This window comes from Anthonomus grandis, chromosome 22 (assembly GCF_022605725.1).
Source record: "Anthonomus grandis grandis chromosome 22, icAntGran1.3, whole genome shotgun sequence".
In the NCBI taxonomy this organism is placed as follows: Eukaryota; Metazoa; Arthropoda; class Insecta; order Coleoptera; family Curculionidae; genus Anthonomus; species Anthonomus grandis.
Genome location: NC_065567.1, coordinates 26,915,340 through 26,943,087, shown reverse-complemented (window position 1 = coordinate 26,943,087; position 27,748 = coordinate 26,915,340). Strand labels below are relative to the sequence as shown.

General features: G+C 33.3%; 1 protein-coding gene, 1 long non-coding RNA gene and 1 other non-coding gene across 7 annotated transcripts in view; 1 reads left to right on the top strand and 2 right to left on the bottom strand.

Annotated features, from left to right (window-relative positions):
- On the bottom strand, window positions 1-27,748 carry LOC126749152 (uncharacterized). Of its 5 annotated transcripts, XR_007664908.1 has the most exons (11): window positions 27,665-27,748; window positions 27,418-27,569; window positions 27,039-27,165; window positions 21,631-21,730; window positions 20,613-20,766; window positions 19,328-19,456; window positions 11,082-11,311; window positions 5,233-5,263; window positions 5,016-5,171; window positions 2,919-3,924; window positions 2,254-2,663 (listed from the first exon to the last, which is right to left on the bottom strand). It is a non-coding gene; the product is annotated as an uncharacterized LOC126749152 (long non-coding RNA). The 5 variants fall into 5 exon arrangements; XR_007664909.1 differs by lacking the exon at window positions 11,082-11,311; XR_007664910.1 differs by lacking the exons at window positions 11,082-11,311; window positions 19,328-19,456; window positions 20,613-20,766; ... (2 more) ...; window positions 27,418-27,569; window positions 27,665-27,748 and adding exons at window positions 1-1,215; window positions 5,323-5,576; window positions 5,636-5,740 and having other exon boundaries at window positions 1,272-2,663.
- Window positions 4,527-27,748, top strand: part of LOC126749148 (transducin-like enhancer protein 4) — a 99,155-nt gene continuing 75,933 nt past the window's right edge. The window contains exons 1-4 of the mRNA XM_050458819.1: window positions 4,527-4,889; window positions 18,414-18,511; window positions 20,008-20,071; window positions 21,821-21,865. Coding sequence (XP_050314776.1) covers window positions 4,827-4,889; window positions 18,414-18,511; window positions 20,008-20,071; window positions 21,821-21,865 — 270 coding nt within the window. The 5' untranslated portion in view covers window positions 4,527-4,826. The remainder of the gene's footprint in view (window positions 4,890-18,413; window positions 18,512-20,007; window positions 20,072-21,820; window positions 21,866-27,748) is intronic.
- Window positions 25,043-25,114, bottom strand: Trnaw-cca (transfer RNA tryptophan (anticodon CCA)). The gene has a single exon. It is a non-coding gene; the product is annotated as a tRNA-Trp (tRNA).

Here is a 27,748-nt window from a genome sequence, read left to right as displayed (position 1 = left end):
ATATTTATAAACAAATGGTAATTGGATAAGTTAAACAAAAACAGGTACAAGAAAATGCTAAAAATAATAAAAAAAGCTCAGACTTCAAAATCATATCAAAATTCTTTTCAACAGCTTCAAAATTAACATCAATAAAGTCAGCATAGGAGTTTACCATTTTGACACCCTCGAAATAAATATCTTAAGCCCTAACATCAAAAGGGTTAACTATTTAAAAGGTTGATGAAATATTAATAACTTTCACATTGGGGTATAACAAAATAGATATTTAAATTCAACAATTCGGCTTTATTACCAACAACACCTTTCGGGCATCTACAGTTTTTGATGTTTAGAAAGTAGCAAAGTTTCAGTGCTGAATTTAGCCAATTCACAAAATGAATCCTTTAATTGTGAGATACTTTCCGGAATTGATTTTTCTTTTATCTTTTTCCTAAAAATTACATACATTTTTGTAGAAAAATATACTACTATCTTGAGTTGCACACCAAAGATACAAAAAAAATCTTCAGATAGTACAAATGTCTTTTTAGCAATGTGTGCATTAAAGCTACACCTAAGAATAAAAATGTTGCAGTGTGTTTAATTGTATTGAGGATTCGCCGAATTACTCTGATTGAGTTCTGGATCTGGACAGTCAAAGGTGGTAATGCGTCCTCATGTCATTGTCATCTTTGAAAAAGTACATTATAAAAATTGCTACTGTCAATTACTAATTCCTGAACATTAGTGAATTTGATAAAACTATATAAATTTGTATTTTTTTTTCATGAATTATTTATTAAAAGAAAAAAAAACAGTTTTATTATCAATAGACCGTTCCAAGAGGCAGTAAAGCAAAACAATAAGAGAGCTCATTATGGTCAAAGTTAACTTTCACTTTAATTGTCTCTCGCTTTAATTGCCCCCCGAAACTCAGCGATAGCACAATTAGCGTGGCCAGTGTAGTGGCAAACTGGCGGCGCTTTGTTTTCGGAAATTGTGACGTTTCAAACCGCCGCCCCATCTCTAAACACAAACCAACCGCCCTCCCTCCACCCTCGACCGCCGAGCCATCGCTCCTCATCCGCCTCCACCACCTCATCCTCCCGCCACCGCCACCCCACCGCCTCTGCCGCCCCTCGCCGCTCTCGGTCAATGCGAAAACTAACCCCCAAGCCGCGCCACTTTGCATTTGCTTGACTCGCACCCCCGAAATGATTCCGAACATGTTCACTACAAAAAAAAATGCTCGGCAAAAATAAAAAGCGAGCGAAAAGGAAAAAAACTACCCTCAAAATGGCTGCCTGGCAGAAAGCATCTCATTTTAGCTGAAACAGGGCCCGGGAATTTGTCCTTGTTCCACCCGCGTGATTTCGCCGCGTCCCCTTTCACCCCTATAAATATGGCGCCCTGATTGCCAGTATACCAAGCTGGTCTGGGGCTCACGTGGACCCAAACGCTACAACAACGCATGACCAACGTAAACTGTCGATTTCATCGTGTAAACCAATCGGGACGCCGCTACGCTCTCACACCGCCCGTTTTAAACGAAAACGTTGCTTCACAAGATTTTCGACCAACTAGAGGCCGCCATCGGCCAATCGTGGGGCGAGTTTCGAGGTTCGTTGCTAAGGGAAATAGACAGGCGAACGTTGGGTCAACGTGGGCCCACGTAGTTTCGAGGTGCCAGTACATGGCTCGCAGGATCTGTACGACGCAGCGGGTAAACCGGCAAAAATAAGGACCGACTGAAAAAATTTATATAACTGAAGGAGATAAAATCGTCGTATAGTGGGTCGGCCCGGTCGGGTGCGGGTTTCTTCGAGCAGAACAAAAGCATTAAGAGACCTACCGGGGTTATCGGAGGAGGGAAAGAGGGAGAGAGAGAGCGAAAGAGAGAGAGAGAAACCTTTTTATACATTTCTATATTAAATAGAATATTTTCTCAGCAAATTTCGAAAGGGCATTAGGCAGGTATATTACAGGGATTAGAGTTAATTAAATGGTAATGTCTATACAGGTAAAAGGATTTGAAAAAAAAGTAAGGCTCCTTTTCCTGCGTGGCTTAAATATTTTAACAAAAAGGTTTTCTAAAGTAAAGTGACTTTTGACAAAATAGAGTTTTAAAAGGATTATTCATGGTAATGAGAGACTTGCAATACATGCAAAACCGTTTTTAGTAGGACAGTAGCGAAACTTGATATATATGTACATTGATATTTGAGGAATGCTCTTCGTAACGTTTGTAAAATTAACAAAAGTCAACAAAAAAACGATATCTAAGTCAATTATATTTAAGACTTAAATAAGATTCTTAAATTTACGTGACGGGATAATCATCTATGTGAAGACATGTCACCATTAGCTAATCCATAAAATATGTTAAAATAGCACCCCGCTTCGCGACGGGCGTGAACAACAACGCAACTAACATCACCAAACCGTGGAGGAAGCATCAGGCATTACCGGAATTACCATCATCAGACCGAGTCTAGTTGTAGTAGTGAGTCAGTGAGGGTACCTAGCAAAGTAATTAGGCCCAGTTGGATCCGGAATGAGGGACAGGGAGAGAGGGAGGGAGCCTCCTGCGCTACCACCGTAATCAATTTGTTTCCTCGTTGATAAAAGTCCGGAATTTCTTTTTTTTATACTCGTAATGCGTCGTAAGGGGGTCGTTGCATCTACGGAGAAAAATCTTATATTAAAAAGTAATAAAATACGTGGAATTTTTATAAATAATTTTTTTAGGCATCAAGAAATTATTATTACTTTAATGAAAATTTACCTATAATTAAGCATAGCCCCAAAGATACCTACACTAAAAACAAACTGTGTTAAATATTCTACTAATTTGAATAGGTTTAAGTAAAGTTCAGCAAATATTTTGATAGTCAATTTTATGTAAACCCTTAAATTTATAAATATAATTAACTCACTAGTTCTTCTATTAAGTTGGTTTATGAATATCCGCCAGTAACTCCAGTACCCCAATTTTTTTCAGTAAAGGCGCGAATTACCGATGCAAGCCATAGTTGACCCATATGATTTATTTTATGGTTTTCTGATAAAGGGTTTAATTCACCGTTCGTCAGAGATGGTTTTTTCTTCGCGTTCCTACATAAAAAGATATTTTAAAATATACATAATTTATTCCTTTGCAACTAAACATTATATACACTTAAATGAAGTTTAATACATACATCATGTTATAACTACAATTTTAGAATTTTGTCAAGACTTGAACTGCGTATTGCTTTGATTAAAGAAGACAAATTCCCTCCAATCTTTTTCCTTAAAAATAAGAATGTTTTTGGTTTTATCAAAAGTTATTCCAGTATTGTCAATTTTTATTAAAATTCGAATCATATTTTCTGTGTGATTTCTTGTTGATAGTCCCAGTCATATTCAGCTTTAGCAAACTCAAAGAGTCTAATGCTTTTTAGAATAATATCTTCTGACAAAGGGATTGTTGATTCGTTTTTTTATTATTTTAAACACCAATTATTTTAAACAAATAAATTAGTTAATAAAGTTTATAAGTATTGTTATTAAACATAGATGTTGTTAAAATATCTTGAAATATGTACGTTCAACACATATCTTACAGATTGTATTACTATTGAAACTAAAAAAATATCAAGACAACCACTAATTCTGGAAATTAAATCACTCATCTTCAGATGTGCTTTCGTTAAGGATCACTGCATTTCACGCTCTATTGAACTCATCTCCAAATAAATGGGTCTATTAAGGCTCCATAAGTCATTCTATTTTCAACTGCTGTAAGCAGTTGAATGTTGAATATGATGTATGAACTGCTTCCCTTCCTTCTTTTCTATAAGAAGTTCCATTTTCTTTAAATCTATTGCCCAAGGGGATCCTCTCTTAAGGAAATCGCTTAAAGAAGCAATCAAGAAGAAATCCTCTCCAGTTTAACTAAGCCTGGAATGAGTGCTGTTGTAACTAAAGAAGAACATGCAAAACTATTTGGAACCAATGGTCGGAAGATGGTTTCAGTTCTTAAAAACCCACATTTCTTCCAAGTCCCTTCGAAGGAAAATAATGCCAAACCAACAGGAAAGTTGATCAAATCCAACAATGAGACACTTAGATTTAAACCTTATCGAATTTGAACTATTTATAACAAATAATTAATTATATCTTTAAAAAATAAATAATTGTTTTTTTATTTTCGGTAATTTTCTTGAAGTAAATCATTAATAAAACTGGAGTAAGTATTGTTATAATTAGCAAAGCGGCTAATAAAGTGATTTTTTTGCAGTTAATTTTACCAAAAATATTAACAACAAATGAAAATTATATTAGCTCCAACATAAAAAGGCTTTCTTAAAAAAAAACAACAGTTTATTGATTTTTTTCAATAAAATTTTTATCAGTGTATCAATATAGTGGTATAGTAGGCCCTTTTTTCCATGGGCGAGAGCGTGGGGTGTGTAAAGCGGTTTCAATAAGTTAGAGCGAGACGGAAAGAGCGGCTTAAAGCGGGGAAACTGAACTGAACATTGCATTGGCACTGAAACTGACGGCTCGCAGTCGTTTATGAATCGCGTGCTCGTACGGACCCACAGCGCGAGAACGAACGTTGAACGATCTTTTTTGTTCTCGTCTCGTGTTTATCGGTGCTGATGAATGAAAGTGATTTATTTTATTATTTCGAGAAAATGCGTGTGAAGTGTTAGTGCTGCTCAAGATTAGGATTACCCCCTCCCACCCCTGTTCCCCTTATTGGATATATTTATTTGTCAGTGAAGTGAATTCAGTGGTGTGCATTTTTTCACCTCTTTCTTTTTATATACATTAACATGAAGATTTGTTGACCTAAAATGTATCCTAGTGCTGGTATGAATGCGGCAGCGGCGGCTGCTGTTGCAGCCGCACGACACCCGGTAAGTTTTCTGATTTAGCACGATTTAGCTTCAAGGGAACAAGTGGATTTTATACTACAAAGCCCAACTTCGGACCCTATAGTAACGCTTGCACGAAAACGCAATTATTGCATTTACAATACTTACATAGACTATTCTATACAATTTAAATGCAAAACTAAAGATCTGGTTAGCCGACGTTCGCTTTTGGTTTTCTTCGCTCGCTCGTGGTCCGACGGATCCCGCGGTTGGCGGGAATCGATTTAAGTTCATTTTGAAGGGGTCGGAAGTGGATGAATTCAACTGTAAAAGGGAAAAAATTGACTTTTTATGCTTAGGAACAAGCATAAATATTAGTACTCACTTTGCTAGTAGCGCCTCTTTTTATCCGGGATCTAAAAAAAAAACATAAGTTAACACTGTGTAAAAATGAAAATTGAAAATTTCTAATTACACTCATACAAGAAAATATAATACTTGACAGGAATCTATGCATGAAAAAACAACCTGAGCGTAGACATATAATTACATCAAGAAAACCTAAATACGACGTTGCCCCAACGTGCCTGTAATTTCCAAAATTCATATAACTTGTAGATGCTGGTAACTACAAAAATAGTCTCATTGGCAAGTGAAGTTTCCCGTCCACGAACCGCGTTCCTAACATAAAAAGTGGTGTGAGCGAACGCAAAGACACAAACCGGGTAACTGTAACCGCATAAATAACGAGAATGGCTTCTAGTTATTTTCATTATAGAAAATTATACCTGTTTCCGAGGTCCCGGCAACTTTTCACACTTAATTAAAAGCAGGAGCTTTCAGTACATTTTCCGGATCATTAGGTGCGTTGCGAGTTAACTTGCCAAAGCAGGTTTCTAGCTTTTCTCTTTCTTTATAAGGCTTCTGGAATTTGTTCAACTAATTTATAAATGAATGTAGGCGCTCCATAAATTGTTCGACCAGTTTATTGTGTATCGAGTTTTAAAGTCAACTGAATCACCACTTTAGCAACGCTGACCAAAGACAACTATATTGAATAACACGTGTTTCTTTTTTTGTGTGAATATTTTAGCATGCTTTTTTGATTTATTAGTTTTTTGCTAAGCAATCTAAAAGTAGTGGTTATAAATTATTTCTTAGACCTTAATGCATTTTACTTGTAGGAAAATAATTTAAGAATATAAAAACTTATTTGTTATGAAAGTTTCAGTCACGGTCGTTATGAATGATGATATTTCACGTTTTAAAGACTCAACAAACTATTACTAAACTGTTTACTAAAAATACAAAACCCTTAACAGGCATGGAATGTGATATTCACACAAATATTGACAAACCAACAGCAATGAGCAAAAAAAAACCGAAACGAGACTATAACCCAAACACGATGGTGTGTTCTGTGAACGAGTAAAAAAACACGAACCATTATACACAGCCACCGGGTATCTTTCCGAGAAATTATGGTTACCGTGGGTCCATGGTGGAGATATTTATGGCCGTGGCGCGGCGGTCGACCCCGACATCACAAGAAACCAGGTAGACCGGAGTGTTAAACACTATTTTAAATATTTTAAACGCCCCCAGTGATTGCTCTGATGTCAGTTATTTAGAACTAATGTACCACTTGAAAGTTACTTTAGCTGGAGTTGTTTTTTGCGTGCATTTCAGGAACAATTCCTAAAGGAAATTTAAAAAAATAGCAACAGTGGGTAATTGGATTCCAGACGTTGTAAAACGACCTGAGGAGTTTCGATTTCTGTGTCAAATTTCGACTGGTTCAAACTTCTAATGAAAAAAGCGATTGAATTTAATGTGAGGTAATTTTGAATTTATGGATTAGCTAATTTTAACTTTAGCACTATTTATTTGGAACGCATAAAAAAATCTCAATTTTAACGAGTAATCCGTCAGAATGAGTAAGTGTAAACGTAAAGCACCAGTCAGGCAGGCAGGCAGCGTTGTGTATTTTTCCAATCTTAGATTTGTGTTGATAATAGCGCGGCTTGTTTAAGTGTTTGCTTTACGGCCGAGCAAATATTTTATTACCCGCCATTAAACATTGCAGAACAAACAAACGGCTGGCTCAGCTCACCCGACTAAATTTGTCTTTCTTTCTGGGTTTCATCATAAAGTAAACGTAAAGTATGCATAAGCGTTTACGATTGTTGCAACTATTGACTGGTTTCTAAATACGTCCATGTTTATCTTTTTTTCCCATTGAGTATTAATTGAAATAACAACATGGATTTAGTTCACCATGCAAATTTCAAGTTCTCTCGGTTGGATTGGGAAATTATTTTTTTTTATAATTATTATCTTTAGGATGGCATAGTTAAAAAACAGAACATGGTTTCTTGCTTGGATGTAAAACTAGAGCGAAAGAGATGGTGACGCATGGCATATGTCGATGTAAACGTGCCCGCTAATTGGTAGTTAACGCGACTCGTACCTACCGCAATTAATATGGCATGAAGTCGTCGACCTGTATTCGTAATTCGCGTTCACTTTGCACAACTCTAAAATTGTCACCGACAGATAAAACCGCTTTTTTGGCACACCATCACTCTACTCTCTCGGTTTTGCTTACGGACTGAAACATGATCTGTTTTAGATAAAATACCGCTGATATTATGAAAAGGAAGATCGCCGGGTTGATAAAGGCAACACAAAGCTGATTTACATTAAAAACCGTTTAACAGGGACACATTGACGGGTCTTATCTTCTCTTGTTTCCAAGTACTCGTTTAAAGGAACCTTATACCGGTCTTATACGCTGATCAACACAAGTAGATTAAGATGAAACCATTTCTTTGACTAGAGTTTTTTTATTGTTGAAGCAGATGTGGGTAGTACTTTATACGCATCATTTTCAAATATAACAGGGTGCCCAAATAAAACAGTCCACCAATTTTGAAAATTTAATAAACCGAACAAGTCAAATTTAATATTGAGGGAGACATTTATTGACAGAAACTGCGTTTTCCCTCACCCCCAGAGCCCCCACGTACATTTTTTAAAATATGAGGGTCGAGTGATACTTGAATTAAAGGTAATTTTATTATCTCTTTTTTATTTTATCAATTAGTTTTCAGAAAATAACACCTATTTTATTAAATGCTGAATATGATCTCCCTTGACTTCCATACAAAAATTCAATTTCACATTGGCGAACATTTCACGCGTTAATAACTGACATTCGTTAACAATTCTATTTCGAAGATCTTCAAGATAAATAAACATAGATGTTTATTTACTGTTTTGCCAACGTCAGTGGCTTTTTAAGGCCTGATGATGCTCTGAATAGAGCGAAACACGTGTAGCTTTAAGTAAATGTTGTGAGACCGTGACTTTGTGTTTTTCATTGTTTTTCGTCTGTTAGATCTACTAAGCTTATAATTGGATAATCGTTATCTTTGTATAAGATAGCAATACAAAGTAGCCATATTAATTATAATTTTTGAAGTATTGTGGTTTTTATTAATGGTATCATCTAATGCAGGTACCCTTCTTACTCACCAAGGAACTACTCGAAATGTTTATAAAATAAACACTTGATCGAAAAATGAAAGTAGTATTCAAGTGTTATCGATGTATGACCTCAGATAACAATGTTAAAAATAATTTTAAATTGGCCATTTTCGCTCCTTATCTCAAGTTTCCTTTAGTCCAAAAGACCATGTTCCTCGTAACGTTCCTGTTAAATGAAACGACTTATTTAACGAAGTACTTATAGGAACGAATGATAAATTGGGCCAATCAAAGATAAACAAATATTTGTATGGAAGTAATTATTAAATATGATATCAAAGAAATAAAAGATAGCGTGTCTACATGACTCAACAGTAAACGATAGTAGAACATGAAAGTAAAATGACATAAAATAAATTGCCTCGATTTCTATTATTCGTTTCCTCGTTGTTATTATTCATATGAATTTATATTTTATGGCCTTTTAACATTTAGACTTAATAATAATAATAAAAGTTCATTGTTATGGCATAAAAGAGTATTATCAGAGGCAGTTTAAATATTTGAAAGGATTATGCATGTGCTCACTTTAGTGATTAGGATTTATTTAAAAAAAAATCAATTAACATAAAATGGCTGCTAAGAGTAGAGTAACCTCAAAAACTCGCCCGAATGCTAAAACAGAAAGCAAGAAGCAACAAACACACAGAGAAACTATACGCGATCCGATTACAACGAACTAGTGGACGTGAGGGCCAAAGCGGTCTGGCGCTGTTGCGGTTTTTGCGGTGCGCGGTTTGCGGTCATCCCTTAACCGCAAACCCTCGGTCTGACGGGCGAGAATGACCCTTTTCCTACCGCCCTCCACCCTCTCCCACTATCGCTCTTTACAATTTCCTCTGTTTAATGTTACAGCACGAAGAGGGTTAGTTTGCTCTTAATAAGGAATTTTCGTCTTTTACTACGTAAACAACAAGGGAGAGAGTAAATTAGAGTGATGGGGTTGTCGGATAGTTTATGATAAGGGATCGGGATCTACGATCTTGGGGTTATATTTTTTTGTTTGAAAGTCTCTCACCCTATTTTTTTCACCTTATTCAAATGTAGGCATCATTTTCAGTTATTCTTGTTGGTCTTGAGTAAAAAAATCAAAAGGCTGGTCTATCTAATCTAGTAAGATCCAAACCTTGGTCGGCTGTCTAAATTCTCGAATCCAAAATGGAAAGATGGCTACAGACGCTCTTAATAACTGGATGCCTAAAAAAGCCTCAAAATTTATAAAAGTTTTCTTTCCAGTAGGATTTGAACGTGGGTCTCATAAAAAGATGCCTGGAATGTATTAACAATACCATTAATTTTTTTTTATATAAGTGACGTATTTTAAATAACAACGACAGGCAGTATATTTTTTTATTATTAATTCTGGCCAATTTAATCAATAAAACTATTATTACAGAGTAATCGAAAATATTTTAAGATCTGACACTTTGTATATTTGATGTTGCGTGAGCAGGTATTAACCATGCGATCAAAAAATATCTTCTTTTATCGACATAAAACTACAGACAGAGAGAAACACAGAGAGAAAGCGAGCAAAACTCGCATCTGCTAATTTATCGTTACGGATTGTGGGTTTCGCGCCGCGTGGGTCGACCAAACGAACAACCCAACAAAGGAAATTAATCACTAATTACCGCTATTTGTTCGATTACTAATCGTTTACTTATTTTATATTATGATCAATTATTGTTAGTGAAATTATGATTGACTTGAAAGATTACCATTTAAGAAAACGTTGCTTTTTGACCGTTCACATGTCAAAAAAAATCCTAATTTGATTTATTTGTTCTTGACCCGAATCTATTTAATAAGACAATCATGTATAGTTACCCCCACGCGTTGTAAAAAAAATAAACGTTTCCAGGATGATTTAACGGGAAATTTGGGTCACGAAACCAAACTCCACGCCAAACAACTTAATTCTCTTAATTTATTTTCGCGGCAGCTGCAAATTGCTTGATTGATTTTATTTGCATGCAAAAACAAATGTTCGACATAATATTATATGCGGCAACATTTACAGCGTAAAAACGTGTGTAATTTCGTAATTACGTAAACTACGTGACCGTAGAAATATTTGGCTGGTTTTTGGAAAAAAGTTCGTGTTAAAGTAGGTGTGATTAGGGTCTAATGGGACCATTTTATATTTTCATTATGGGCATATTCATGTACATTCGATGTCAAAAATGCGTGTGATATACATTCTCAATATAGAAAAATATTACTAACTTGTTTGCCCAATATTTTAGTACAGTTTTTATTAATGGTACGTTTAATAAAATGCCTTTCAAAAGCCTTAGATTTACTGAGTTTAAATTCTTTCACTAAAATAATTGAGGATGGGCTTTATACTGCTTAGAATCAGACCCTCTATAGATAATACTAGATATTTAACACTTCTGACATTATTACATTTTTTTAAAATATTAACATAGTTCATGCTAATTCTTTCTATTTTTTAGTAAAATGTATTTGATATTTTAAAGTTTAGTTTCTGTAATTGGCTGTTGATATTATAATATTAAATAAATAATAAATAATATACATATGTATATGGTAAAGGCTATAAACACCCTTAAATCAAAATTCATTAAAAGACAGCCTTGTGACCAATTTAGGGTCAACTAATTCATCCAAGTTGTGTACAGGATAGGAACACATAAAAGGGCATACAAATTTTAGTACCTGCTTCGTGACCCTTTTTGGATCTCCCCCTCGTGTCAGCTGTGCTATATTTTACGAAAGGGCACTTTTCTGCTAATCCGACCTTCGTCTGCCTTCGACCCTTAAGCCCTCATGGTTGACTTTTAATTTATTTGCCGTATTTAGGGGGCAAACAGTATTTTTATTACTTTCAGTTGATGGGCAAATCGATGTCATAAAGCGGCGTGTCATATCCATTTAGGTTCTTCATGCTAAGAACAAAGACAACGTTGAAAAATATAAGTAAAAGTACAGGATAAAAGATTCACGCATCTGGTGTTTAAAATTAGTCATTGTGGTGGAATGGACTTTTATGGCTTGGCTTCAGCCAAGTAAAATAATAAGAGTACCACCCACAAGACGTTTTAAGTACAAATTTTTAAATGGACAAAATATAGAATATTCTTCATGATGTGTAGCCTCTAGCCAGTCTTTAGTATAATTTAAAAAAATATATCTTTAAAGTAAAGTAGCAATACAAAATTGAAAAAATAAGCAATGAAGGATTTAAAAATGTGTACACAAAAATGCTTTTGAAAACACAATTTCTTTCATTATCAGCATTTTTATCCTTAAATTCAAAAACTTTCATATTCTTTGCAGTACTATCTATATTATTTCATGAAGCTAAAAACATTTCATTATAATTCCCATCATATACCAAAGGGAATATAACATTTTTTCACTTAGAAAGTTAATTGCTTTCTATTGATATAAAATTATCCATAAAAAATTCAAATTCCTATTCTGCTTATGATCTCAATCCTTATAATGTTGCCACGAGCCATAAATTTCAACTTTAACTAACAAAACAATATTACCGATCGGTTGATAAAATAAATATTTGTTGCTTTTTGTCCAATACAGCGTTGAAATTCTTGCATATTTTTAGCCTCATTTTATAAACATACGTTAAAAAATAGATATCTTGTAAACACTATTACTTTATAGGATATTTTAATGTCGGTATTTAAAAAATTCTCGGGTCCCATCTAAAGATCATTAAATCCCCTTGTGTATTTAGGTTATAAAAAAAAGGCTCCAACACATGCTACCGCACAAACTGAAAAAAGAACAAAAAAGAGTCAACATCGACATCGAGGGGCTTCAACAGACACGATTAAATAAATATGGTACAAGGTGTGTCTCGGACCCCGCGCCAACCTAGACCGGTTGCCTTAATAACATCTTAAATGCGCCGTTTATTATTATTGCCGTTCTTTCAGTACATTTTCCATTTTTAATGCTTACAAAACAATAATGCTGCTTTGCAATTATTACTTCGCTAAGTTGATTATGTTTATTGCTTGTTTAGTCTAGACTCGAACCGTAATATTCGCCTGTTTAGTCATAGGGTCTTTTAAAAATGAATTATAGTTTTGTAAACCACACTCATGTTACCCATTGCTTTTATTATTTATGGACCCTGTTTGCAAGAAATGGTTGAGAGGAATGTGGGAGGCTAGACATATTACTTGAAGTCAAGGTAGAAGAATAAGGAAACAATGGTGAAAACCGTTAATTTGATGCTCTAACTTAATAATGAGTATGTTAATAAACCAGATTCCCAATAAAATGGTCAAAATAAAACAAGCCCAAAAAGGCTGACTATCTTAGTGTCCATTAAAATGGCATTACGAACATAAAACCCATTTCAAGATAAATTATCGGTGGTCGTCCTTAAATGGCATTCCTCGGGAATATAGAATCTCTTATCGGCCAATTAAATCAATCCGTAACGCTCGGCAGCTCGCCGCCGATTGGTCGGCTTGATAAAGTGACTTGTAGATGAATACAATGGGGCTTCCGAAATTTATTGATAGTCTATTAAATATTTTTAGAAGAAAACAGTTTTTTTTACCTCACTTAATAAATGGCATCTATCCCACCCAATAACATACGTCGTCGGTGACTGCTATTTTAAAACCACAACTTTATGCAAATGGCGACACTTAATTATGATTCAAAACGGCGCGGCGTTTTTATTTCGTCGGATTTGGGTTGTTAGCATTTTGTAAGGAATGTAAATTTCAGTTCAACATACGAAAAACACGTCGCCAAATGCAAATCCCTTGTCCGTTTTCGTATGACATTTTATTTATTTCTTTGGCGAGGTGCCGGTACAACGTTTGAATTATTTAGTGGGTAAATAACCCGATTTGTTCTTTTTTATTTAGTAAATTTAAATAACTTTTTTTTAAAAAGTTATTTACAATTAAACTATGGGCAAGCTAGATTGGGTTGATTTTATTATTTCTTGCGAGGCAGAAATCCCAATAAAAAATCACACTTTTGAACCCCAAATCGGTATAAATGTCACTCAGAGATCCAGAAATCTTGAACGATCGCTATGAAAGGTTGTTTCCCGTCTGTAATTGGTCCAATCACGTCCAAAAAATATTATTTTCAGAAGATCCAAAATGTTTCTATAAGGCGAGATGTGGTAGAAAGTCAAAAGAGGCACTTTTCAAGTCCGTCAAATACAAATTTCCTTCAAATCCGTCTAAATGTCACTCAGAAATCCAGAATTCATGGACGATCGCTCTGAAATGATGTCTCCTGTCTGTAATTGATCTAATCACATCCAAAAAAACCATTTTTCCTGAAGGTCCAGAATGTTATTGAAAGGTGAGATGCGGTAGAAGGTCAAAAACGCACTTTTAACCCCTAAATTGGTCTAAGTGTTATTCAGAGATGTAGAAATCATGAACGATCGCTATGAAATGATGTTCCTCGTCTGTAATTTGTCTAGTTACGTCCAAAAAACTATTTTTCCAGAAGATCCAGAATGTTACTGAAAGGTGAGATGCGTTAGAAAGTTAAAAAAGACACTTTTGATCTCCAAATCGTTATAAATGTCACTCAGAAATCCAGAATTCATATATGATCGCTATAAAATGATGCCTCCCATCTGTAATTGGTCTAGTCACATATAAAAAATGATTTTCACTTTTTATTAACTTTAATTTTAGCTGACATTGTTAATCGGACTACAGATATTCAATTGAAATATACATACTACCTATATTTCACCCATCTAGTAACAAAAAAATGTTAAGAAGAAATATGTTGCTAATAAGTGAAATGTGGAAGACTTTTGAAGAATGATTTGTCCCATCTATAAATGAATACATTTAAAAAAAAACCCAAATGTGACTGAACCGTGAAATACAGTGGATAACCAAAAACAAATGAGCCAAGAATCGAAGCCACAGTAATAAAATGATGCCACTAAGCTTCCAAAATAAGTAGCGATGATAAATGTAACGTGGCCTGTAAAAAAAATCTATTAATACGCCCGTGTGGTGTGAATTTGTTTTTGGAAAATCGAAAAGCGTTAATAGCCGCATCAGTAGCGTAACACTCTTATGTGGTAGCCATCGGTAGTGTGAATCGAGGTGTATTTCCACGCTTCACGGCCCCGGAACTAATTTGGTACTTAGTTTTCTGCTGTGCCTGTGCGAAGATATCGTTTACATGGTTTCTGTAACCGTGACGATAGTGGCGGCTCTCGACCGGAGAAATTCATCGGCCCACCGATGCGACGCCGATGATATATTCGTTTGCTAAATTAATGTTTACTGTATGAAAGGGAACGCTTATGTTGTTTTATGCTTCGCCAAATTTTCATCGCTTTAGAAGTATAAACCCCTTTTTCATGCCATTTCTTCTGGCGGTTAAATAAGCAGCAACGATCTATTATAAGCCTTAGACTTTAAACAAATTTTAAAGACTATCGTGCCTCATATTAACAGCTTAATTTAATATTAACTGCTCTGCTACATACGTTTATTAACAAGAGAATAAAATTAAAAAAAAAAGAAACAAAATGTTCCAAGTCGATCTTAATCAAAATCGTTGCCGTCGAGAGCCTGTCGGCGAGTCAATAAAATAATTCCCGTTGAAATAAAATGTTATTATAATACGCGACCGCACAATGCTCTGTAATTACGACTTGTTAAATTCGTTCCCTTATGAATTAGTGCTTTTTAACTGTCGTTATAAAGCACTTTAGGAATTTATCTCAATCGCTTATCTCATCTCCGTTCTGTTCTATCCCGCTTGGCACATTTGGTATTTTGTTTTTCACTTAGAAGCGTAATTACTTTGCCATTTTTAAAGCGGAACTTTTCGCATAAGTTTCGGGTGTTATAATTGGATACTTTTTTTATTCAAAATTTCTATCGACTCGTTTGTACTTGACACTCACACAACAGATCATCCACCAATCATGTTACTTAAATACTTTTTTGTATGCTGTTAATATTTAAATGGAAATAAAACAGATTAAGAATAGATGTGACAAGAAATGTTTTATGCGATGTCTGACAGACAAATTTCCGAAATAAAAAACCTCTAAACCATAAACTAAACGGTCGAAAACAATTACGAAATTTGAAATAGGCCAATTTAAAACTTGACCGCAGCCCCGTTTTATTTATTTTAGTAACCGGAAAACCATAACCGCAAATCGGAATTTTTAATCACTTATAATGAAAGCAGTTGTGGTTTTTATGACTCGAGTTAAGTTGAACATTTTTTTCCCAGTTTCATGCCGAACGCAATTTCGACATGTTTCTTGTAGTTTTATGACACTGTTGCGGAAAAAACTCCAGTGGCAATTATATGTGCTTTTGTAAACATTTTAATAAGGAAAAGGAAGTAATAAGAGGGGCCTTTGAGCGGAACAAAAGAAAACGATTTATTAAAAAATCTGGCTATTAATTAAGTTTTCAGAAAGCGGCGGTGCGCCTCGAGTTCACTACAAAGCTTAAAAAGGTCGATAAATTGAAGCTGTTTTGTTCTCTACTTTGTAATATTTTATTTAGATTCTGAGAAAGTAAAACGTTTTAGTTAACGAGCCCGCTCGGCTGTTATTGCATTTACGTGCAATAAAAGTGCCATTACGTTCGATTCTAAGTCATTTAATTGAACCAACCTCGTATTACTTATGGTCCCCGAGAACTCCATACATGGACTCGTATATATGTCGTCCCATACATTTATTATAAACAGACGAAACAAGTTTAGAATCGAAATAATAAATAATTAATTACCTACGTCTGTCGAAAACACTTTACGATTACTACTACAAGAATACAAATTTACCGGTGCATAATGTCGTATACGTTAAAGGAAAACGTTCGAAACCATGACTCATTACCATACAATGACGGTGAGCAACGGCACGTCTGCAATGCGAATGACTACATCATTATTATGTCGCGTTTTTCATTAATTAAATCGACATCGACTCTTTTTATTTTTTAATGTATTTTGTAAAAGCTTACATATTTCATAAGGTGCTCCCGTTTTATTACGAGTTCAAGAAAAGTTTATAAGATATTATGTTTATACCCACTCCTTTTCTTGGAAGAAGCCAGACTGTCTGATTCGTGTAGGTTTATTAAATGAAAATAAATTAAAACAACAAAATAATACATTTATTAAAAATGTATTTTAAAGGTAGAAAATAGCTTAATATTAGTAGAGTCTTAATGGAGTATTATTAGTATTAATAATTAAGTAACCTTCCCAAGAAAATGGAATTTCAATCCAGTAAAATATAAATATTAAAAAAAGAAAAAAAAATCAATTTTCATTATTATATCCTCATCTCAGTATAATGGCAAAAGGATTTATTTTAATGAAAATCAATATACACTGGGCAGCAAAATTAACACACCACTATGTTTTAAAAAAAAAATTTATAATATTGATCAAATATTTTTGTCTAAATTAAGTATATTCTTATTCTAACGTAATAAAAGTATTAACAATAGGTAAAATGTCAAAAGAACGTAGAAACGGTATAGAAAAAAAAACAATATTAACATTAATAAAAATAATTATTAACAGGTATTTCCCACCCAATTTTGAATAACAGCAGGGAAGCGATTATTCATGCGTTTAAAATTATGTACCTTATCTCGTTTTGATCCAAATTATTCCATATTTGGACAATATCGCCAGTGAGTCCATATAAAGTATTAGCAGGGTTAGGAAGTTCTTGAAAACGCCGGTAGATCATGTCCCAAACATTCTCAATTGGATTAAGATCAGGACTATTTGCTGGCAAATTCATAGTTTCAATTCCAACATCATTTAAATAATTTTGAACAATCTGAGCAAGATGCGGTCTAACATTATCCTGCTGAAAGAAAAAAACTCTCACCAATGTTAAGGCCAAATAGTACCACATGTTCTTGCAGTATCTCCCTTATATTAGCTATTAAACTGCCATTATTAATAGCCACCAAGTCAGTATAAGCAGTTAAAAAAAATCCCTCCCCAAAACATAACTAATCCTCCACCAAAACATCTGGTGTTCTAGAAGTTACATTGGGCATATCTTTCATTTAGTCTTCGATAAACTCTTAAACGTCTATCTGAGTTGTAGAGACAAATTCTGGTTTCATCTGACCAAAGAACTCTATCCCAGTCTTCATTGGCCCATTCGATGTGTTCCCTAGCAAAAGTTAACTGTGCTCTACAATGCTCTGGGGTCAAAGCTGGCCCTAGCGCTGGGATTCTTGTATCAGTTGAAATTCTGAGTCCATCTGCTTCCTGGAGCAATCTTCCTGTCACAAACCTTTGTCTTAAAGCAGAGAGTCTTATGAAACGGTCTTGAACTTGTGTAGTAATGCGATGTCTGCTTTGACCAGGTCTTCTTAAGTGCTGACCTATCTCCCTATAGCGCTCAATCATAAATGAAACGGTGTATGCGATCACTCAATCTATCTACAGTTGTTCGAAAGCTCTGAAAGTCGGTATGATCGGAAATCGGAAATATGGCAGTATATCGAAAAATTCGAGAATAGCTCAATTTGCATGCTTATATCCTGACTATTGATTGAATTACATGTGCACATTTTTAAGTTTTTCTAAATACATATACACATCGACAAGATAAACCGATTTATGACATATTATAGGTAAACGATTTTAAAGTAAACGAACTCTTTGACTGGAAATCGAAGCCAGCGATGTAATATCGAAAGTGGGCAAATAAATACACACATCTGGAAAATAATGTTGGTTGAAGGAAATAATACGCAGCCTGTGCAAACATTTAAAATGGTCAAAAACCAATATTTGGTTTACCGAGAGAGCGCAGACACACACACACACAGAGGACGAGATAAAATAAATTACTACCACGAGGGCTGACGTAATTTCCGCTTAAGCGTTTCTTAATCCTGTGAAAAATCTCAGATCTAGTTTTACGGTTAAAGGAAGCTTTTTCGACGCTTTTATCGCTTAATTGTTGTTTTTGTTTGTTGTTTTGATTTTAACTAAAATAAATTGTTTTAGGGTCCGCCGCAGCCTGGTCAACCATTCAAATTTACTGTTGGTGAATCATGTGATAGGATTAAGGAAGAATTTAACTTTTTACAAGCTCAATATCATACGTAAGTATAATTGTTTTATTACTGCTGATGTTAACCTGATGAAGTGGGACTAATATTTTACGCCTATCAAGCTGATAAAACTGTTGTTATTTTGTTAAAAATTAATTTAAAAAAATCCTTCTCTATGCAATAAAACGACTTTTATCTTAATAACATGGCGATATACGAATTCGGGACTCGTTAAACATGAAGTGCTTTGGAGCAGACACTTAAGTTATAAATTACAGACATTTAAGATGGTCGTATTAACGTTTATGTTACGATGTTAAGGGGATACTGTGCACTTAAAACGAACGAAAACCCGTTTGGTTTAAGTACATACTAATTGTGAAATATTAGACCAGATTATTTAATGAGATTTTTAATTTAAAAAAAAATAAATAACCGGCTGAACATTATTAATATTATCCGGAGACATTTCGTAAGGATCATGAAGATTTACGTCGGGCCATAATAACCAATCTCAACGCTCTCTAATATCTCCATCTAAAGGCATATATTTACATCAACGATTTTTCAATATGGAGAATGGAATTTTATCTGGGAAATGTGCCAGTAAATTATCGGATTGCCGAGTGTTATTTTCAATTTTATTGCCATGCCGTGTACTATTACAGATAAGATAGACATTGGCTTGGTTTGACAGAAGTTCTATTTATAATTTGTTTTTTTTTATTGTTATAAATTGAATAAAAATTAAGTCAACGCCAGGAAATGAGAACCCATTACGTAAAACGTCTGTTATAGATTATTTTCTAATTACACAGTAAATATTGTGCATGATATTCTCTTTGTAATATAATATTCTTTGAATACCTCTTTTATAATTTGCAATTCCTTTTTTCCAAGTCCATATTGGTTCCTCCGGCTTTTCCAATATTGGCCTAAGGCTAAGTCACACTTCTTTTCTTTTGGGTATTCTTCAAGACGTGATCCAATAAAAAACTAAAATTATAATAAACAATTCAAATACCAAAAAATATTTATACAAAAAAAATACTTTGAAAATCCAAGGAACAAAATGGAAAATTACTCCAAAATCTATGACCCTAATTAATTAAATAAGTTGGTACACTGTCACTCATAAAAATATATAACGTAGTAGCTTTATGACTTCCTTATACTTCCCAATAAATTGATAATATCTGTTACTAATTGGCACACCTTGTATACATGGATTTTTCGAAATAACAGAATCCCCCTTAAGGCTGCTCGGTCTCGTATTAACGCATAATTAATTGGTTGTCTAAAGTGAACATTATTTATAGCTCGGGGTGTCGAGACCGACACACTCGAACATAAATGCCGGGCCTAACAATCTCTTGATTGGGTTTAATAACTGTTACAAGCGAGACTGAATTAATAAAGGAAAGAGTATCTCTTGCAGTTACATTTATTAACGCCCGTAGGTGAAATATGTTAACAATTTTTTTATATTTAGTTCCTAAGTATTTATTTAATTACTTTATCTCAACTAATTTCCTTTTAATTTTCAGTCTTAAATTGGATTGCGAGAAGCTAGCGAGTGAAAAAATCGAGATTCAAAGGCATTACGTGATGGTGAGTAACCAGAATAATTGTATTGTTCCTATAGATTTTAACACTGTAATTCTAATGTATGTAATAAGGCACTCTAAAAATCAATTAGCGTTAAAAAAATACGGTGGTTTTCCGTGTCTTTTATATTATTATTTGTTTTACTATCCTACAAACACCTACGTGAACAACCTACATTTATTTATTGTCTGTGTCAAAACACCGTAAAATGATTATACAAATGAGCACACGGCAGTAAAACCGGTAAAAGTACCAATAAAAAATCCGATTTTACATGTGTTTTAAATAGATACAAAAAAATAGCATATTATTTGCCTTTTGTAATGTTAACTGAATGTAATTACATGAAATTAACTATAAACAGGGAGTCCTCTTGCTTATAACATTAATTTGAAACTTGCGGAATTTGTTCGTTTAATTTGAAAAATACGCTCTTAACATATTTTTCTGAAAATTAACTTTTTATTAATTTTTTTTACATGAAAAACCCATCCTTGATTAGATTGGAAAATCGCTAATAGTTACTTAATGCAAATTAGAATACCTTGTACAATCCTATGGCTGTGATAAGGGCTAGTAGCTATGACGGTTTCAAAGATGCTAATTCTTCTTCTAAAACTTGACAGCCATCGAGATCTATGCAACGACTTTCCTTATTCTCTTCACAAAATCTGCATCCACGAGAAATTTTCTCAACCCTGTAAAAATTCGTAGTTTAATTTTACATAAACTGAAGAGCCTTTTGGTAATGATATCAGGACTGTCTCAACCCCGGAAGGTCCTCCCTTAGATTTTACTGCTTTTTCTTGTTCAATATTTTTCAAAATTTCCTTTGGTCGAGTTTTAATTATAAATATAAAACACTAATATTTAAACGATCAAGTTCCGGTTTAATTAAAAACAAAATAAAACCATTAGTTCAGAGTCGACAGCCAATAATAATTATATTGTCATACAATTAATAAATTATATATGTGTGGGCCACTTAAAGGAGCTTAACAGCTGGTCACCTCGCTTAAAAATGATTATTAGGCAATTTATACTGATTAGGTTTTAAATTTGTGTGTGTTTTTTTTAACTGGACTTTTATGTGGATTTTTTATTGGCAATTTAATTACACAACGATTATTAAATTTAATAGAGTCGAAGCAAAAAGCTCCATTAATGATATAAACAAAAATTAATTAATTGATGAAATTATTCCCTCTGGTCAAACAAAAAGCCCTATTTACAACAAAATTATTTGCAAATAATAGAGAATTAAATTATTCACGAAACCATCAGGGTTATTATCTCTCTATACATCATGTAATATTTATGTATATCGGGCGTGAGATAATAATGCAATCCACAGGCTAGAGTTTATGTGCAATGATTGTATAACCTGTTTGAATATGAGACAATGCATGTGTGCACTGTAAACAACAGGTGGGTAATGTAGATACTGCTATATAACATTTATACGTCGTGTTATAACATCAATCATATATTATTTGCTATTTCACTAACTTGGTAGTCTGAGAACTTGAATCTTAAAAAGTATATATAAAATCAAAATATACCTGAATACCATTATTGAAGAATTTGGATCTCTGACGCATTAATGCACGTGGCACCTTTGATGTTACTAGTGCGTTGGGGTCAATACAGGATTACTTTAACCTGAAATTTAGTTTTAAAAATATTAATTATTATTATAACTTGCTGCGTAATACTTATGCATACAACACTAAAAATGTTTTTTATTTTTAGTATTACGAGATGTCTTATGGACTTAATGTCGAAATGCACAAACAGGTAAGTGATTTTTCAATAGTATTCATTACTTGCCGACGTTTCGCCAAATATATTATAATTAAGATAAAAGCAGAAAAAACGTGTTTGTACAGTTAAAACTTAATTGAAATTAAAATACCAACGTTAGACACATATACCTATAATACAAACGAGAAAAAAAGACGGATATTACAACAATGAGAAAAAAAGAATACTTACAATTCAATTCAATATGTTGGAATTAAGTTTATTATTGTGTTTTAGCGCCCTAAAGATGCAAATATATTTTGCGAAACGTCGGCAAGTTTAAGTATGATTGGACTTTTATTTTATTGATGCCTAAACCCAATAATGTTACAAACGATATATTCTTATTTGGACCATTAAATAAAAAAATAACCTACCCTAAATAACCTAAAATAAATCAACTACCGAATGTTTTGAATAGACCACATAATCTTAATTTTATAAAATGTTAATAAAAGAGTTATCTAGAGTAAGTTACCTAAATAGAGTCCTAAGTCAATAATTAAAATTTATCATCTCGACATTCGGATAAGGCGCAATCAAGCAGGCAGAGTCCGTCACGAAAAGGGCTGATAATGTCAAATATAAACAGCAGCTACTAGTTTTGTTGGCTTAGTAAGTTAAACAAGTTCTGCCAATCGAGAATCTGCTTCCGTGGGTTTATGAATCGAAAAGATCAAATTATAAAAGTCTAAAAGTCTAAAGGAAAAACGAGATCCACACCGAAAGTCGACGTTTATTTTCGAATATCGCACCCATAGACATTTACACAGGTTCAAAAAATATAAACAAAAAGAAGTAAAGGAAAACCCTTGAGCAAACATTAGAGCTGGGTAAACACAGGGCAAGCATTAATGATGTTCCTAATAAAAGCCCCGGTCTTTCCCTTGCAGTCAAGAAGGGACAAATATTTACGCAAAACGTCTCCGTGTATGTATACAAGCACAGTGAAGTGGATTAGCAACTAAACTTTACAAGAAAAAATATTATGCATTTCGGTGTACAGTCACGGTCATATAAATAGCACAATATTATATTATTTTCAAGAAGAAAACAACAACTGAGCAATAACAAAATATTTGTCTTTTTATAGATTCTTTTTGGGTGGACAAATAACTAGCACATCATTTAAATTTTGTTCGATTAATTTTCACTACAAGTAAAGAGTTTTTGCTTTATTTAGTGCTGCGTTTTTTTAAATGGGTATAAAGAAACATTGTGGCCGAGAAAAGCAGTTAAATTAAAAAAATATATGGTTTATCCATATATCTGCCATTGCTAAATTTAGTTTGCTCCAGAAAAATGGTGTATAACGCCCCGAAGCTCTACAGAAGCATACAAGGTATGGAAAATAAAAACAGAGCTCCCCGTCCTCGAAAAACATCATCCGAAGGCAAATAGTAAATGATTATGGCATTAATTTATTAGCAAAAACCATAAGAAGGTTATGCGAGGTAAACCTTAAGGGGGCTGCACTGCGAGAAAAAAACCGCTTGTTTCTAAGAAAATGTAATGATCTGGGGTGCCATGTCATGGCGAGGAGTGGAGCCCATTCATAGGATACATGGCATAATGGACCAATATGTTTACAAAGACATTCTGCAAAATGTAATGGAATCCTATGCTGAGGAGTTTATTTCGGTCACGTGGAAATTTATGAAGGATAATGACCGCAAACACTCTGCAAGGCTAAATAAAAAAGTGGTTAACAGATAATATGGTAAATGTTTTAGAATGGCCCCCACAAAGCCCCAATACAAGCCCTATAGAGAATTTGTGGGAACATGTAAAAAATCAAATTAAAGATCTGAACACATCAAATCTGGATGAACTTTCTGAAGAATGGATTAAGGGAAGCACGGTTTAAAATTCCAGCAAGTTATTGCGAAAAATTGGTGTCAAAGACAATCAGACTAGATTCAAAAGTGTGCTATTTCTATGACCATCTGATCGATCATGTTTTAACATAAAAATGACCAAATACTACGATTTAGTGATGATATTGAAATCTCGGAAATAGAAGTGGAGTAGATAGGGCACAATAAACGTTCATGGAATGTGTTGACGAACCTTACTAGCATATGTATTTCACTAACATTCAAACTTAATTAAATTGTCATCTTATTTCGCTCATCAATACTTCTTAAAAATGTATAATAAATTATTTATTCGACCATAGAATTTATATTGATTAAAGCCAGAATTCAACAGCCATCACCCAACATTAATAATAAACATGTATGTATACGTGCTACGTATACCTACTGGTTGGTTCAGTTAGATGTCAGAAATAATTATTTAAAGCCCATTTTAATGCAAAATTAATGCTCACACGAAGCAGAGCTAATTAAAATCATTAATTCACGTTTATACAGCGGAAACCGTTTTTGAGCGTAAATGGCAAAATTCTGCGGTTAGTTGTTTATTAATAAGTGTTTAATAAACGGGCCGGTTTTGCTGTTCCGCTTAAATATAACCGCAATTTCTGTTATGACCGATAAATGGGTTTGTTGCCTTTATTAGTGTTTATTATTATTTTTTAAAATTCCCAGCCTCTTCGGTCTGTAAATTAATTATTAAATGCTATTTATGATATAACGAGACAAGTCTGATACAAGAACATAATAAATAATCCATCGTCCTCCCCCAGCGACTACTAAATAGCAGTTAGTTAAGCAGTTAAACCGTAAGAAATGCCAACAGACACTTTAGGCTCGAATTAGAGTCGACAAACGTAAGAGCGGCATTAATTAAGGTTTTAATTAGTGCGGCTGAGGTCGGAGGAGCCGAAGCCGCCTCGCCAATAATTAACTGTCTAATTAACCGAGAGCTGCGAGCTGCTGCTGCTTCTCCTGCTCCTTGTGAGAAGGAGACTACGAACATGCTGCAACGCCGCTGTTCTTAGCCGCTTTTACGATTTACTATCGCGTTTCGTTTTGTCTTCGGTCTCTCTTCGCTAATTGGTGATCGTGTTTTTAACACCAGGGACGTAGGCATACGAACCCTCTTCCGAATTCTCATAATTCTTTTAAAGAAAGTAGAGCTGCATCTAAAAATATAATTTGTACAATAATTGAAACCTCTTCATTGATTTACATAGATTATATATTCTCTCCCAAGTTAATATTAATATCCCATTTTATTAGAAAAATTTGTACAAAATAAACTCTTTGACCCCGACGTGATTTGAACACGCAACCTTCTGATCTGGAGTCAGACGCGCTACCGTTGCGCCACGGAGTCACAATGTTCATATCTACAATAATTAACTAAGTTGCGAACAGATAACAAAACAACCTTCAAATTAATAAATTAACTGCAGGATATTATTATTATTATTGAAACGCGCTCGTTAATTATGGCGTATACCCTTATTATTTTATGCGGGCGAATTATAGAATGTAATAAATTATAATGCCGTAAATAGATTAGTCGATAACCATTTATTCGTTTTGACCTAGTTCGTTTTAATGCAATAGAATATCAAATAAATAATAATGAATTTATTATTCGATTCAATTAGATTTCAATAAATGTGTTTGCTTACAACAAAGCAAATAGCATTAATATTAAATAACTATATTGAAATGGAAATATGTTTATGCATTAGGGTTTCTTATTATCAACCTTTTTTTTTGTTTGAATTCATTTACATATTTAATAAATTTTTCTGTTGGCTCCACTTCCATGTCAGGATGGTTTGTAATAGTTTAACATTACTGTATTAACAAACAGAATTGCAAAATGAATAAATGAAAATGGTACCCTTCACATAGGAATATAAATATTAATATTCTATATTAAAGAAAGATAACTTAAAAGAATTATTGGCTTAAGGTATATATAGAAATAATGTTCCTTGTGTGCAAATAGTCTCTTTTGAAAAAAAAGAAGAAATAGTCACATACTTATACTTAATAGAGGTGGCACAAACCTAAGGGCTACAATCAAAGCAATTAAATAACATTTTTTAGATAGGCAAGATGTTAAAATATGTATAAATTAAAATATGTTTGGTTTTCTAGCAAAAATTGTTTAGTATTGATTTTAAATACTTTTGGTTTATTAAATCTGCTAGTAATTTACTAAAAAGCACTGGGTTATAATATGTTATAAATCTTTGGGTAACATTCATAGGTTGAAATGAAAACATAATATTTTTTTCTTTTGCTGATCTAGTGCTATAGATTTTTAACTTATTGTTACAGGTTATCTTATTCAAATAATTAAGAGTCAAGTCGTTATACAGATTTTTTACCTTTAAAATATTTTGACTAATATACAAGGTGTTCATGTTACAAACTTCTAGGGTAGATAGAGCTTTCTTCTACAGCTTTATCTTCAAAGAGCTTGAGCTCCCTGAGGAAGCATTTCCGGACCCATGTCCAAATCAACTTTTCCTTTTTTTTTACGTTTTCTATGTACCCTAGAAGTTTGTAACATGATGAATGGAACACCTTGTATCTGACCTGAACAGGTCATTTGTTGAGAATTTATATGGTTTTTTTTAAATATAATTTTTAATAACATTTCTAAAGTATTCTTATAGGTGCAATCCTATATTATAGAAATACAGTACGAGAAAAAATACAGTACTGCTATACAAAGCCCAAAAATGCCTATTTGCATTTAGGTTACTTCCGAGAAAGTCAAGCTTAACTATTTAATTTTCTGTTGATTTTCTTAAGCATATTAAAGGTTGCAACTCTATTATTAAAAAACAGTACTTGTTTTTGTAAAGTGAAAAGTATAGTGATTTTAGAAAGTAGAATTCCATAAGAAATCCATTGATGTACAAAAATCAGTTTTGCCAAAAAAAAATTCCCATTAACCACTTTTATGCTTGGAATAGCAGAGTAATATAAATTAGATTCTATTAGGGTGTATACAAATTTTAATAATTTTTAGTTCAAATTTCCTTTATCTCAAAAAGCTTGTCGAACATAGTCCCCAGATACCTAATTTTTTCAACTTTTTCTATCTTCATACAATTACATTAAATATGTTTTTGTATAATTCATAACATAATAAGCTATTATTAAGCCAATATACACCATGCTAATATTATATCAATTTCTGTATGTAATATTATATTCCATATTCATAGAGTACACTGGATAATCATTAATTTGTATTTAATTATGGAAAATATTATATATGTTATTACCTACAATGGTCCTGTGGCCTTAATTTCATATTATATTGTAGTCATTTTCTTCATTCTGGTATTTTATCAGTGATCAAGTGATACTTGCTTCAGAGGGAATCCTCTGCTCCAACAACAATAAACTTCTCTGAAAGAGATTAAGAAACAATTATAACCTTGTAATTACCTTATTTATTCAAGTTTGCAACTTGTGTTTATAAATTTTATTTATAGTCATAATATACAAAATTTACTTTACTTTTATACCTCAGTTTTGAGTCTTGAATAACTTTACTTGCTCTCAGGGAATATTCTACCTTAAGCATTAACAACAATAAACCATTCATAGAAAGACTGGGGCAGACTTATTGTTAAACATCCTTGTAATTGTTCTACTTACATTTCTGTGTCTCGACTCCATTTAATTGCCTTCAAGTTTTCATTATTTCTGTGTTACAAAATGATCTCATTTTGACCTTATATTGTATTTATAATCATCACTTGCTAGGTCAATGCTCTCTGTTTAATTTAGGCCATTTTTTAAAAGCTTACCTAAAAATTAATTTATCACATTAGCTAGTCTTGTTTATGTTTTGATGCCTTTAAAATGCTATAGTAAGGGTTATTTCTTATTTATCTAAGTTTACCTAAAGGATGGTTAAAGAATTTTACTATTTTCTATCGTTTTTTTTGGAAAAATTTCCTTGTTGCTTATTGACCCTTAATGTAAT